Raw genomic sequence first — 15,908 nt, 5'->3', positions numbered from 1 at the left:
GTTGAAAATGCAGAAATCACCGGTCTTCTGTGTCGCTCGCGCCGGGAGTTGTAGACTGGAGCTGTTCCTATTCGGCCATCTTGCTCCGCCCCCTCTGTTTTTTAAATCTTTAAGAGAACCAAAAATATCTAGTTTCGTTAGTAAATTGTTCAAAGTAATATATTACTTTAATAACTTAATCCAGAACATGATGAAAAAAATCAAAATTAAGAACTCAAAGAAGACATCTTATCTTTAAAAACTAGAGCAGCATTGGACATTAAAACAGGTTTTATACACACATACACACACACACACACGCTTCCATATGTGAATTCAAAGCAAAAACATTATTTCAAAGAGGTGAATGACATGATTAGAAAAATTAAAAAGGTAGATGATATGGGTTATGCCACAGATAAAATAACCGAAACTCAGAAAGAGAGAATAAGGAGACTAAGGGCAAAATTCCTCATATTGTATCTGAATGTGAAATCATATTTCATCCATCTCTTTGATAATTAAGTATATATAGGTTTAAGATATTTTAGGGCAATTTCAAGTTAATCAAGAATAGGATTCTAAATGGAATTACAGAACCTAAGAGCAAACCAAATACAGTAAATCCTTAATGCTGTCAATAGGTTTTCGGAAATTGTGACTTTAGGTGAATGACATATAATGAAACCAATTTTCCCTTAGGCTAATTGAGATAAACAGAAGTTAAGTTCCTGCAGCATACTTCTGTTCACAAAAAAATCACCAAACTTCTAAATAAAGACCCAAACACTTACAATATCAAGCATTGAAATAAATGTGAGCTATACATACATTTAAGAAAGATGAATAGACCGGGCGCAGTGACTCATGCCTGTAATCCCAGCACGTTGGAAGGCCGAAGCAGGTGGATCACCTAAGTTCAGGAGTTTGAGACCAGCCTGGCTGACATGGTGAAACCCTGTCTCTACTAAAAATACAAAAAATTAGCCGGGTATGGTGGTGGGCGCCTGTAATCCCAGCTACTCGGGAGACTGAGGCAGGAGAATCGCTTAAACCACGGAGGCGGAGGTTACAGTGAGCCGAGATCACACTATTGCACTCCAGCCTAGGCAACAAGAGTGAAACTCTGTCTCAAAAAAAAAAAACTAATAAAAACAAGACAATGATTTACGCAATTTTGGTGAATCAGTGAGTGGCAGTGGCCATGGTAGTGATGGGTTATATCAGGGAATAAATGTTTGCAGAGCAAACATTGTAAGGAGCATCCTTTCCCACCTTGCAGTTCAAAACCAAAAAATCAGAAGTAGAGCAGGCTTGCTGAGCGCTTTTGTCCCATATCCTTTATCGTCATAGACTTGATGAGTTTTTATTTTATCCTAATTTGTATTCATTTGTTCATTCATTTTCCAACCTACTTATTCCAGTTCAATGTCATGAGTAGCTGGAGCCTGTCCCAGCAGCTCAGGGTACAAGATGGGAACCAGCCCTGGACAGGACACCATCCCATCGCAGGGTGCACTCACACATCCACACTCAGTCACACTGGGACCATATGGACATGCCAGCTCACCTCATGTGCACAGCTTCGGGATGTGAGAAGAAACCAGAGAAAACCCATGCAGACATGGGGAGAAAGTACAAACTTCATGCAGACAGTGGCTCTAGCCTGGAGCCATTTTTTTCCCAATCAGCATTATCATAAAATGATGTTGGGTGAGGTGATGTTATTCAAGAACCTGCTACGTTTAGGCTGTATTGCAAAAGACAAGTAGCAATCAATCTAAGGTAATAGCAACAATACATGAAAAACTGAAAACACAAAGTAAGATGACAGGAGGAAAAGAAATCAAGAGAAATCTTCACCATAAATGTGAACTCCTTGATTGCCCTTGAGCCATCATGACACATGCCACCTGCTCCAGATTGGCATATGGTCACCTCTCTTTTACTTTCTCATTTAATTCCCATTTGCCGTATTATCTGTAATTCCTGTTGGAGATTTGTCAGTCTATTCTTGAGACCTCTTCCCTTTTCCTTTGCCCTTTGTTGTCCAGGAACCCCAGGGATGCTTATTTTATCTGGGGATGGCCAGACCACTGCCAAACGCCACTGCTGTGGCTTCTTCTTGTCACCAGGCTGCTGTGGAAGACAGGTTCTGCCAGGCTGGTGGACACTTCCAGGATGACTTTACTGGGCAGAAGGTCATGGACTGGGTTTGGCTGTTGTTTTAAATTGAGAGAGACATGAACATTCTATATGCTGAAAGGAAAGGACCAATAGAAATCAAAGGCACAGATGACAAGCTGAGCAACTGATGGATCAGTGAGTAGCTGAGGATGAAGAAGCAGTTAAGGAGGGAATCAAGGCTTAGTTGTACCTGTTTCCACTCTCCACAATGGATGTTTCAAACTTTCTCACTCTTAAGCTCCTAACTTCACCATTTTCCTCCAATTTATAACAGAAAACTTCATCTCCAGGTTAATAGAGCATATAGAGATCCTGAGATGTAAACCACACCCATGCCCCCACATCCACAACTTGGCATTCCTTTTTCATCTCAGTAGAAAAGGTGTCCCTCCTGCTGTCCAAAGCTAGCTTCCATGATGGCCCTGTCTCCCAGACACTCAACAAGAGGCTTAGAGTCCATCCGAGGTCCAGCACATTCAATTCTAGTTTTGCCTCTGAGCTGCAACCTCAGCCCATTCTCTTCATCCCAGAAGCACTCCCGTGCCTACCTCTGCATTGCTTCCTGAGTACTTGGGCTTCTAACACTCTGCTCATGTTGCTGTCTTGCTCAACACACTTCAAGAGATTCCCTTCACCAACAGAAGAAAACCTGGGTATCCTAACATGGCACACACATGCACCTCTCATGATTGGGCCCCACCTGCCAGCTCTCTAATTTATCTCTTGCTTTGTTTTCACTATATTCTAATCATTCTATGAACCCTGAACATCGTGGTTCAATTCTTGGCTCCACCTGTTATTATTAATAGTACTGTGCCCTTGGGCAATCTGTTAAAGCTGTCTGGGCGTTAGTTCCTCATCAGTATAATGGGAACCAAGTTCCTACTGAAAGGATTGTCATGAGGGTTAAATGAGTCTATGCATGTGAAGCAGATCAATGTTTGACATACACTGAGCTCTTGATAATGTCTGTGCCTGTTATTAACACTTTGTACAGCTTCTCAGATGTATTATACCATCTTCTTGCCCTCTTTTTTTTTTCGAGATAGAGTCTTGCTTCGTCATCGCCCAGGCTAGAGGACAGTGGCACAATCTCGGCTTACTGCAACCTCCGCCTCCTGGGTTCAAGCAATTCTCCTGCCTCAGCCTCCCAAGTATCTGGGGCTACAGGTGTGCACCATCATGCCCAGTAATTTTTTTTTGTATTTTTAGTAGAGATGGGGTTTCACTATGTTGGTCAGGCTGGTCTCAAACTCCTGACCTCAAGTGACCCACCCGCCTCAGCATCCCAAAGTGCTGGGATTACAGGTGTGATCCACCACACCTGGCTCTTCTTGCCCTCTTTGAATCTTTGAGGATATGATTCTTTCTCCCATTCTTCTCAGCCTCCTTCCCTTACTCAGCTCCCACTTCTCTGGTTGGCAGATTGCCTTTCATCTTCAAGATCTGCTCTGCTACCACCTCTGCTGTGAAGCTTTCCTGAATTTCTCCCTACATGTATACACATGTCAGACTGGATGAGGGGTACTTTCTCTGAGCTTTTGGACATATCTTTATTGTAGCACTTTTTCTACTTCACTGATTTGGCTTTTCCTCTAGTCTGTGGTTGATTCTAGGATGTAGATATTGAGGGTTGGGAGTCAAATCTGGTCCATTCCTCTATTATTCTCCATCATTCAACATAAAGTTAATGTTCAATCAGTGTTTATTGAATGAATGAATGAATGAATGAATGAATGAATGAATGAATTCATGGACAAGGAATGTGTGCAGACAGATCACAATAGAAGAATATTTCTTAAATAAGGGGAAGAGATGTTGAAGTTTATTAGTAATCAAAATATTATTGATTAAAATGAGGCATCATTTTTACTTGTTGAATTAGGAAATGCTTTTATGGCCAGGCATGGTGGTTCATGCCTATAATCCTGGCGTTGGGGAGGCTGAGCCAGGCAGATGGCTTGAGCCCAGGAGTTTGAAACCAACCTGGGCAAAACAAAAAGCCAACCCCGTCTCCACCAAAAAAAAAAAAAAAAAAAAAAGTTGCTGGGCGTGGTGGCACATACCTGCAGCCCCCAGATACTCAGGAGGCTGAGGTGGGAGGCTCACTTGATCCCAGGAGGGAGAGGTTGCAATGATCTGAGATCGCACCACTCCACTCCAGCCTGGGTGACAGGGTGAGACTCTGTTAAAGAAAGAAAGAAAGAAAAAAAAAAAACACACTTTTTTTTTCTTTTACTTCCGTCTCCATATTTGACAGGAAACACCTTTTGAAAGGATATTCCATTGCTGAGGACTCTTCCTCATTGCTGATGGGAGGGTAAAAGCAACTTAGTACTGTGTGTCAAGACCTTTTTAAGTGTTACTTTATTTTTTATTTTTTTATTTTTTTTTGAGATGGAGTCTCGCTCTGTCGCCCAGGCTGGAGCGCAGTGGCGCGATCTTGGCTCACTGCAAGCTTCCCCTCCCGGGTTCGCGCCATTCTCCTGCCTCAGCCTCCTGAGTAGCTGGGACTACAGGTGCCCGCCACCACGCCCAGCTAATTTTTTGTATTTTTAATGGAGACGGGGTTTCACCGTGTTAGCCGGGATGGTCTCGATCTCCTGGCCTTGTGATCCGCCTGCCTCGGCCTCCCAAAGTGCTGGGATTACAGTCTTTTTAATTTTTTTTTTTTTTTTTTTTTTTGAGACGGAGTCTCGCTTTGTCTCCCCGGCTGGAGTGCAGTGATACCATCATAGCTCACTGAAGCCTCAAACTCCTGGACTCAAGCTGCCCTCCTGGCCTCTCAGTCTCCCAAGTAGCTGGGACCGTAGGCACACACCAAAATGCCAAGCTAATTTTTTAAAATCTGTAGAGATGGGGTCTTGCTATGTTGCCTAGCTGGTCAAATGTTCCTTTGTTTTTCCTCACTAATTGTACTTCTGGAACACCATCCGAAGGGAATAATTGTAAATACAGACAAATGTTTATGCATATAGATGCTCATTATGGCATTATTTGTATAAAAATTTGGAAAAAAAACATGTACTATCCAGTAACAGAAGTATGGTTTAGCATTTTGGTTTCAGAATAGTCTGTAATAACATGGAAATGTATTAGTTAAGTGAAAAAGATGAAAATATGTTCACACCTATTAAGAAAAAGACAAATGCCCATGCATAGTAAAGAGACTGCAGAGGAGTGTACCAGGATGTTTACTTGGTTATATTTGGGTGGCAGGGGTGTGTATGGTTTTTCTTTTCTTTTTTTCCTTGCTTTTACATATTATCCAAATTCTCTATAATTGGAAACGTATTACTTTTATAATGGAGTAAAGCCTGTATATATGTGTACACATTTTGTTTTCCTTTGAGACATGGTCTTGCTCTGTCACCCAGGCTGGTGTACAGCAGAATGATCATAGCTCACTGCAACTTTGACCTCCTTGGCTCAAATGATCCTCCCACCTCAGCCTCCCAAGTAGCTGGGATTACAGGCACGTGCTACCATGCCTGGTTAATTTTTTAATTTTTTTGGTAGAAATGGAGTCTCATTAGGTTTCCCAGGCTGGCCTTGAACTCTTGGCTTCAAGTCACCCTCCTACCTTGGCCTCCCGAGTTGCTAGAATTACAGATAAGAAGCTCCGTGCCTGGCCCAAATTTTATATTTTAAAGTGTGTGTTCAAAAAGATTTAAGAATCTGATTATATTACTGATAATTATTTGATGTGAGTAAATCTTGAATTACTAAATTGATTATAAGCACCAATAGGGCACAGACCGTGTTTTGTATTCACCTGTTGTATGATCAGTAAGTACCTGTGGGTTTAGCTGGGGGCACCCTTCATCACATAAGGCTCCCCAATTGTCACAGAGCTCACCATGATCTTGTAGGCCTCTAAACCATCTGGTAACCAAGTGAGAGACAGTGAAAAACAAAGCCAAACAAGTGGGGTTTGCTTGGAGACAAATAATCCCTGAACGTAAAGTGGGTGTTAATGCAAAGGCAGTGGTAGAAAACAAAGAACTCTGCTTGTAAATGAAATTAATATTCACTCCTTCTGCTTACCTTGCATGTTAAGCACCAGTATTGAGACTTCATTTGCTGTTACCAATTACCAAAAATGTTGACACAATTTAAAAAACAAAACTAAAAAGCCCACTGTTGCTTTAGCTTGTTTAAATGCATATTGTACCAAATCATGGAAGAATTATAGATGAACATTTTAAAGGATTTCTAAAATTATACTTCTGTGAAGAATAGACTGTTAATAATATACAGCAATTACTCTTAACTGCATGAAAATATCTCATTTTGTTTGGCTACACTTAAATAGGCCTGAAGTCGAGTGTACCAAGACATACTGAATTTCCAACTAAATAAATTAAAATTACCATGTATATTCTACTACGTGTCAAAACAGGAAAAACCATAGTATTATAGTTGATGTGAAATGAAGATTAGAACAGTAATACAGAGAAAACATGAAGCTACTTATATTTATTTGGAATAAGACAATAGGGTCAATGATTTTCACTGCAGATGTACTTACTTCTCTTTGAGAAAATATATCAAAAACTCAATTTACAAGGCAGATGAATTTGGCTGTTATTATTTATAGTATGTAAATGTTATTTAGTTTCAAAAGGATTTCTTTAAACTGGGCACAGTGGTTCACCACCTGTAACCCCAGCACTTTGGGAGGCAAAAGTGAGAGGATCACTTGAGCCTAGGAGACCAACCTGGGCAACATAGCAAGACCCCATCTCTACAAGAAAGTTTAAAAATTAGCCAAGCATGGTAGTGCACACCTGTGAAGCTAGCTACTTGGGAGGCTAAGATGGGAGGATTGCTTCAGTCCAGGAGTCCGTGGTTGCAGTGAGCCATGATCACACCACTGCACTCCAGCCTGGGTGCAGAGTGAGAACCTGCCTCTTAAAAAAAAAGGATTTATTATTTCTTTCAGGGTTCAGTGTGCTTGCTTGTCATTAAGAACTTGAGAGAAATTAGAGGAATTTAAAGCTAAGATGTTAGATGCCATTGCCAATTTAAAATGACCAAGATAAAGATAGCATATCTTTATATGTAATAGAGAGTGAAAGAGGGCATCTAATTCAATTTCTAAAAATTAAGTATTTATGGAGCATTTCAGATCTATTCATTGTATAAAAGGAGGCACACCTGGAGTTTATTTTTTAGCACTTTAGACTTACTCCTGAATATGACTGTTTAAAACAAGCATGCCATTTTCATTTTATATCCTGCAGATAGATTGTAAGGTTTCAGAGTCATCAAAAGCATTTCACATTTCTTCAAGATAAACTTACTTAAGAGAAGTAGTGCTTTCAGTTTAATACAACTTGAAATTATCTCCATTGTGCGATGATGAGAATAACAAAAATTGCTATCATTTATTGAGCATTCGTAGTTCAAGGTACTATGCTGAATGCTTTTTATATCTTGCTAACTTAATCCTCATTTTTCATTTCTTCATCAGACTATTTGTTATAGAGAGCTTACTATGTGCCAGGGGCTATTTAAGGTGTCACAGATTCAACAATGAACAAAATAGACAAAAACCACTACTCTCTGTGGATCTTACACTCCAGTGGGGGTGGGAGGGAGATAAAGACTATCTTCAAAATAAGTAATTATATACCGTTAGAGTGTGATGAATGACACTGAGGAAAAGAAAGCAGGAAAAGGGTTAGGAAGTGCCAGAGTTGTGGAGGAAGGGGTCACACTTTTTATTTTTTTTATTATTATTATTTTTTTGAGATAGAGTTTCGCTCTTATTGCCCAGGCTGGAGGGCAATGGCACAATCTCAGCTCACTGCAACCTCTGCCTTCCAGGTTCAAGCAATTCTTCTGCCTCAGTCTCCCGAGTAGCTGGGACTGCAGGCGTGCACCACCACGCCTGGCTAATTTTTGTAGAGACAGGGTTTCGCCATGTTGGCCAGACTGATCTTGAACCCCTGACCTCAGGTGATCTGCCCACCTTGGCCTCCCAAAGTGCTGGGATTACAGGCGTGAGCCACCATGCCCCGCCAGGGGTCACACTTTCAAGAAGGTTGGCCAGAGAACACCTCACAGAGAAACTGACATCTAACAAGATAAGATGCCCTACAGGAGGTGAAGGAATAGCCTATGTGACTGTCTTGGGGAAGAACATTCCATTCCAGGTAGAGAGAACAGCAAATACAAAGGCTCTGAAGTTGAAATGTGCCTGGCTTGTTTTAGGCAGGTGTAGAGAGAAGAATGGGAAGAGTTGTAGAGGATGAGTTCCTAGCAACAGCAGAGGAGGGGCCAATCATGTCAGGCCTTGTAAGCCATCATGAGACCTTTGAGTTCTACTTTGAGAGAGATGGCAAGCCCTTACAGGGTTTTGAACAGGCAAAGAACATGGTCTGACTTCTGTTTTAACATACCGTCCTGGCTTCTATAGGAAAATAAAATTCTATTTCACAAGTGGTCTTGTCCCATTTCACAGGTAAGGAACTGAGGTTCAGAGAAGTTGAGTAGTTTAGCACAGTTCCCATTTACTGGTGAATTAGTGGGACTGGAATTTTAATACAGGTCAATGTAATTTGAAAGCTCACACTTTTTCCACTAAACCACACTGCCTCCCGGTTGAAAACAAGCTTGTGACCTCAGCTGGAGTAGATAGTTTTCTGATAGTCTGCAGTGACCCCTTTTTTCTCCTTTTCTGTGGAATTCCTTGGTCTGTCTTGTGAGGCCACCATGTTGCATAACTCCGGAAGAAACCACTTATACCACAAGTCTATAACTGCACTCTCTGGAGGTGAAGTGGCCATCTGTAATGGCCTTGTTCTCCAGTGAAGTTGAAGAGCTTTGTACATGGCATTAAACTCTGGTTAGGCCTGTAGCAAAACCTGTGTGGTCAGACATTTGTATTGGACTCTCTGTGATGTATTTTCCCATCTCTCCTTCCTCTGACACATACTCTACCAGCTATCTCTACCACCCTCTACTGTCTGGCAATACTCTAGCCACAGATTCAACAATGAACAAAACCACAGTATGACATGCTGGAATATAAGTGACAATACAGCAAGGGTTTCTGTTTTGTATGGACAGCTTAGGCCCACAAGTGTAAGAGAAAGCCTGAGGGAGGGTAGAATATGAGCAGGTGTGCACAGCTTCTGATTACAGGAAGCAAAACACATTTTATTTGATGAATATCAAATTGAAAGTAATGAGAAAGGGTGCTACCTAATTGTCGCCAAAACTGCTGCTTGGTTTAATTTAGGCTCAACTAGATTTTGCTGTATGCCTTAGGGTCTGAAGGCTTAGGCTCTTGAGCCCTTGTTTATGCTAAAAGTAATTTTTTTTTAGTTTATTTGAAAGACATTGCTCAGACTTCAATGATTCAACAAGTAAGAAAATACCCTGAGATTCAGAGCTTTAAAAGGAAGTTTTGATTCACCATTTTACTGGATGACTTTAATGGAATTATGTCTTATAAAGCTGTTTAGCGTTTCATGTTTCAGAATTCTGCATAGAATTCTCAATACCCTAGAGCATCTTGGCATTTTTTTGAGTCTTACGACTTTAGTTACAAAAGCCAAGAGAAAATCATGGCAGCATCCCTTATAAGATTAACTAAATAATACTGTGATATTATAGTATTATACTGTATAAAAATATTAGTTCCAGGAATGTAGTGCAGTGTTGGCTAAAGGCAAAGGTAACTTGCTATCTAAATCTTCAAGATTAGTAATAATAATCACAGGACACAAGATCAATACAATCACAACTGCCTTGTAAAATACATTTCTATTTCCCTGAAATGACTAGTCAAGAAGTACTGAGATCAGATTTTGCTCTCAGATCTTATTTCAAGTTCAGTATGACGTTTTTAGGAAGGGCTATGCTTGATGGAAGTTGGACCTATGTTTTTGTGGCTGCTGCTAAGCAAAAATAGAGTGTGCAGAAAGCAGTTTGGCAGTGCCACAATAGGTTAAACAGACTTACCTGTGACCCAGGAGTTTCACTCCTTGGTATATGTACCCCAAAGAATTGAAAACAGGTGTTTACACAAAAACTTGTACACAGATGTTCATAGCAGCACTATTCACAACAGCCAAAGGTGGCAACAACCCACATGTCCATGGACGTATGAGTGGATAAACAAAGTATGGCACATTCATACAATGAACAATAGTATGATAGTACAATGAATAAGAATTCAGCAGTGAAAAACGATGAAGTCTTGATACGTGCTACAACATGGATGAACTTTGAAAGTGTGCTGAGAGAACCCAATCACAAAAGAATACATATTACATAATTCCATTTATATAAAATATCCAGAATCTGGCAAATCTGTAGAGATAGCAGATTAGTGGTTTCTGGGTAGGGGGGAGGATTAGGAAGGAGGGAGGAAAGAGGTGTGGTTGCTCAATGGGTATGAGGTTTATTTGGGGTGATGGAAATGTTTCAGAACTAGATAGAGGTGGTAGTTGTACAACATTGTGGATATACTAAATGTCACAAATGGGAAATTTTATGCTATGTGTCTTTTACTACAATAAAAAATGGAATGTGTGACTTTTGATTTTTAATTCTTTGTGAATCCTACTAAAGTTTAACAGGGCGGGGTGAATCCTGAAAAACACACATGTGGCAAATGCGAGGCAGAGTGGCAACAGCCATCTGAGGTCTGCAAGGTGAGGCTTGTACATCCTGATTGAGATCCCTGGTGCAGGAACCTGCCTCATGTGGGCGCAGCAGCCACACAGGCAGCCGCTCCAGGAGCCCCTGATGCCCTGCAGGGCTGTCAGCAGTTTCAAGTATAGTGCAGCTTGTTTGAAACTCTCATGTAACGCCGTGTAAAACTGGAATACTGAGCTGTTTAAAACCCAAGCATACAGAAACCCAGCAGATATAAATTTTAGCTGCAGTGAAGCCAGGATAATTTCAGTTTATCCAATGAAAAGGAAAATAAACTTTTATGTTCTGGTGGTGCTATAATAAGTTTAGTGAAAGATGTATGGAAAGTTTCTAGTTATTGCTTCACATGTTCTTTTTCCTTGTCCTTGGGAGCATGCCACTTTCTCTTCTTCACACCATATTCTACTCTCAAAAGGAAATGCTTTCAAATGTTTTTTTTTTTTTCATTTAGACAATGAAAATAATATTTGATTATTACAAAAATTCAGAAAAAAAATGGAAATACGTTTTGTTTTAAAAAGACATCTCAGCCATTCAGGATAATACTATTGATGTTTTGGCATGCATCCTTCTGGTCTTATTTCTATGACTATATGTGCACCGTATCTTGATTTTTCACTGGGATCATACTACATTTATCAACATAGCATGGACATCTATCATACCAATAAATATCAATCAATACCATACTTTTCTTTTTTTAGAGATGGGGTCTTGGTCTGTCACTCATGCTGGAGTGCAGCAGTATGATCATAGCTCACTGCAGCCTCAAACTCCTAACTTCAAGTGATCCTCCTGCCTCAGCTTCCCAAGTAGCTGGGATTATAGGTGCATGCCACCATGCCCAGCTTTTTTTTTTTTTTTTTTTTTTGGTAGAGATGGGTTCTCACTATGTTGCCCAGGCTGGAGTACAGTGGCATGGTCATAGCTCACTGCAGCCTCAAACTGCTGGGCTGAAGCAATCCTCCTGCCTCAGCCTCCCAGACATCATAACTTTTTTTTTTTTAACTTTTAGATATATTCTTCTATAATCTTCTTTTTATTTTTATTTATTTATTTTTCTTTTTTGAGACAGAGTCTCACTCTGTCACCCAGGCTGGAGTGCAGTGGCATAATCTCAGCTACCACAACCTCTGCCTCTTGGGTTCAAGTGATTCTCGTGCCTCAGCCTCCCGAGTAGCTGGGATTACAGGTGTGCACCACCACGCCCAGCTAATTTTTGTATTTTTAGTAGAGATGGGGTTTCACCACGTTGGCCAGGCTGGTCTCGAACTCCTGACCTCAGGCAATCTGCCCATCTTGGCCTCCCTAAGTGCCGGGATTATGAGCATGAGCCACCGCACCTGGCCCCAAACATCATACTTTTAATGATGGTGTAGTGTTCCGTTTTACACACATGGCATGACTATTTCTTGACCAGTATTGTAGAGGAGCCAGGGGCTTTACTTGGAGTGGCTCTTTTGTGGTTACTTAGTCCTCTGTCAGTGATGGTTGGTGACTCAGGTTTTCTGAAATTATTTTCTCTTAGTTTTTAAATAATGGTTAGTGATAGCCCTCAAAGCAGAGATGATGGACAATAAAGGCAATAGAGGTTCATAAAAAATCAGCTTAAACCCCACTGCCTTTAGGCAGATTTCCTGACTGAGCCCCACTCCATCAGTTCTCTCCACCTTCTGTGTCCCAACAGAAGAGGGATAGAGTAGTATGCAAGAGCATGGGCTTTAGAGCCAGACTACATGGGTTCACATTCTGGCTTTTGTGACATTAGGCAGGTTACTTAACATTTCTCTGCCTCAGTTCACATCTGTACAGTGGGGATAATAGTAGCACCACCTCCTAGACTAGATGTCAGAAGTCCCTGTTAGCACAGGACCTGGCACACAGTTAGTACTCAACAAATGGCAGAAGTTATTGCTATTACTGTTTATTTAAGTGGCCCTACCAGTTTGTGGCTTTGAAAGTTCTTCTATATGCTTGGACAGTGCAAATAGATAACAGACTCGGAAAAGTTAAAATGCCAGAGAGCCTTTTACAGTGTTTTCCATATAGCGAGCCTCCTGCCAATATTACTAATTGGTTGTCTGACCTGACTTGCTGAAATTCTGGGATCATCTTGGTTGGATTTTGCATTCATTTCCCATTAAAAATACAACAGCAAAACCAAATTTAAACAAAACGAAACAACCGAGGAAACTTGAGAAGTAGATGTAGATGAAGTGAATTTCCTTTAGATAGGTCAACATCATTGCTGTGGGCTTTCCTAGACTCTATGGAAATTCTTGACTAGGAGAATCTAGAATTATTAAATGATAATGTCCAGAAATACCTGAAAGAACTGAAAGCATTTATTCTGAAAGACCTCTTTCTAGCAGAAGGCCAAATAAAATTTTCTATTCCTTTGCTTATTCAGGATTCTTGGAAACTGAATTATTTCCAGTAAATAAAGTTTCTAGACAGTGGAAGCTTATTCCTGTAACCACATAACATTTTGCATTTTAGTCGTTTTGATGTAATTCTTTCTGATGTATGCTGCATAGTTTATGGCTTTCACACAGAGTTACATTGAAAATAATTCAGCCAATTTGTTAGGCCTCGAGTCTTCTTCATTGATATGTTGTTATTTAGTTTTTTAAGCTCTGCCTAATAATCTCAGTATCATTTGGCTTCTAAAGATGCAGATAGCTGTACGCTTACATAGGTCTTTTAACTTTTCATTTTTTTCTTTTATTTTTTTTTCTCACTGCTAGGGTGTGTCCATTTTTACTTTTTATTACAGAAATGTGTGTGATTGCTTTCCCCATCCCAAAACACCTTTCTAATTTATTAACTTAACAAATCTTATGTCCCAGGAAACCAGAAACGCAAGCCTGTTACTATTTTGTGTAAGGAAGATTAATAGGCATTGAATAAAGTCATGTACTTGGTGACAGGTTTTTTGACCATTCAAGGCCTTTAAAAATTTACTTCCTGGTTGCAGGCTGTTATTTGGTAGGTGTTTGACTCTGGGCAAAATGCCATTTTATTTATAAGCTACAGTGCCTATGATTTTCCATTCTGGCATTGGTGCCTTCCTGCTGCTCCCAAATTAAGTAGAGAAATTAAGTTTAAAAAAATCACCTGACCTCTGTACAGTTGGTAAAAGTTTTATAAAATGGAATTTGGATCTTTTAAATAGAAAGAGAGGTAAAATACTGTATTTTTATGTATCAGCTTATAAATGTTTTTCCATTTTTATTACAGAGACATATTAATGTCTTTTACTGTTGGAAACCTCTCAGAGCAAGAATTTGTAACCATTGTACGTCACTACCGTGCGCCTGAGGACACCTGTTCAGATGTGGATTTCTTAATCGCACTGGCCCAAGAAAAGTTCAAGAAAAATATGTTTGAGAATTTCGACAGTTTCATTTATTCCTGTGTGTATGAAGATCGAGAAAAGTAAGCTTTTGTTTTATTGATTCTAATCATTTACATTTCTGTGAACCTGAATAATGAAGGAATTTCTATTTTATCAAAAAGTGCAAAAAGAAAATTGACATGTGTCATCATACTCATACTCTACTATTTAGCACAGACACCTTAAATCATTTTCGGAGAAGTATTTGGGTACAGATACTTCCCAGTGATGGTGAGCTTTGTGTGTGTGTGTGTGTGTGTATATATGTGTGACATGGCATCTGGTTCTGTCGCCCAGGCTAGAGTGCAGTGGCATGACCTCGGCTCACTACAACCTCCACCTCCCAGGTTTAAGAGATTCTCCTGCCTCAGCCTCCTGAGTAGTTGGGACTATAGGCTCGTACCGCCACGCCCAGCTAATTTTTTTTTTTTTTTTGTATTTTTAGTAGAGACAGGGTTTCACCATGTTGGCCAGGCTGGTCTTGTTGATGGAATAGGAGAGGCCCTGTACCTTTGAAAGAATAGGCCTCTCCCTTGCATGTTCTTTTCATTTGTTTCTAGAAGCTTTCAACTGAAGCATAGGAAATCAAAATGTTAGAAGGGTTAATTCTGAGGTGTGATCTTTTTACATTATTTTATTACTGATGGAGATTTATACATGTAACTTTTATAATAAACAGAAAATGGAATTTTCAAGCAAACATTCTATAGAATTTCTTTGAAATTATTTCTCCTTGAAAATAATGAAGTTCAGCATAAGCTATTTCTTATACATTGATTGCGTGTTGAGCTTCATTAAGTCATTGTTATATACAACTGGATGCAAACATCTTAATTTTTTTTTATTCATCTTACAGACCTGATACAGTGGGGGAGAAATATAAATTTACTGATTTCATCTAGAATTAGAAAAATATTAGTTCTCACTCTAGCTTCTAATCCTTATGCTGCACACCACTGCCATCTCTCTTCTTTATGACCTCTTTCCTTATCCCCAAACTTGAAGTCTGCACCCAAGTGGCTAATTGCATACCCTGAATGTCTGTGTAGGTCCCATAGTTTGTCTTAGAAATAAACATTTTTTTTATTAATCCATAATGCATCCTCTTTGAGTTTTTATAAAGGTGGTATTTTTCCTTGACTCTTTAAGCTTCCCCAAGCTTCCTAGAAGATGTGTGACCTGAGTTTTGCATGGCCCTGGCCCTGCCTTCCACCCTGGTGGTGCCCCTTCCCCAGAGTGAGAAGTGTGGCCCTCCTTCATTCAAGGAACACTTCTTGGGAACAATGGGGCTGCTTGACCAGATAGCCTGAGGTTCTTCCAGATCCAACAAGCTTTCATTCTAGATATAAACATTCTCATTGCAAAGAAAAGAGCCAACTTTCTTTCCTGTTGGTTCTAATTTTGCTTGATGCCTGGAAAAGTGTTGGCTGAATGAGAACATTGGACAAGCATTTCTTTGCCCCCAGAAGACTAGAGAAAATGACTGTTGGGCTACTCTAGAGAAAACTGCTAGCATCTGAAAAAATTGAAGTGAATATTGAGGCCTCAGCTGGGGCTTCCAGGTTATAAGGTTTGGGTCCAAGGAAAAGAACAGAAAAACACCCTCAAGTCATATCATACTTGTGTTGGAGGCTCTAGATGCCTGTCAAATTAAGAGATGTTTTCAAATATC

The 15,908-nt window shown here is 40.0% G+C and overlaps 1 protein-coding gene across 1 annotated transcript in view; it reads left to right on the top strand.

Annotated features, from left to right (window-relative positions):
* Positions 1-15,908, top strand: part of EFHC2 (EF-hand domain (C-terminal) containing 2) — a 202,790-nt gene that overhangs the window by 158,770 nt on the left and 28,112 nt on the right. The window contains exon 12 of the mRNA XM_011938658.1: positions 14,080-14,277. Within this exon, the coding sequence (XP_011794048.1) occupies positions 14,080-14,277 (198 nt within the window). The remainder of the gene's footprint in view (positions 1-14,079; positions 14,278-15,908) is intronic.

The sequence above is a fragment of the Colobus angolensis genome, unplaced genomic scaffold (assembly GCF_000951035.1).
Source record: "Colobus angolensis palliatus isolate OR3802 unplaced genomic scaffold, Cang.pa_1.0 Scaffold176, whole genome shotgun sequence".
Classification (NCBI taxonomy): domain Eukaryota; kingdom Metazoa; phylum Chordata; class Mammalia; order Primates; family Cercopithecidae; genus Colobus; species Colobus angolensis.
The sequence above is the reverse complement of the archived record's forward strand: the minus strand, read 5'-3'. Positions and strand labels throughout refer to the sequence as shown.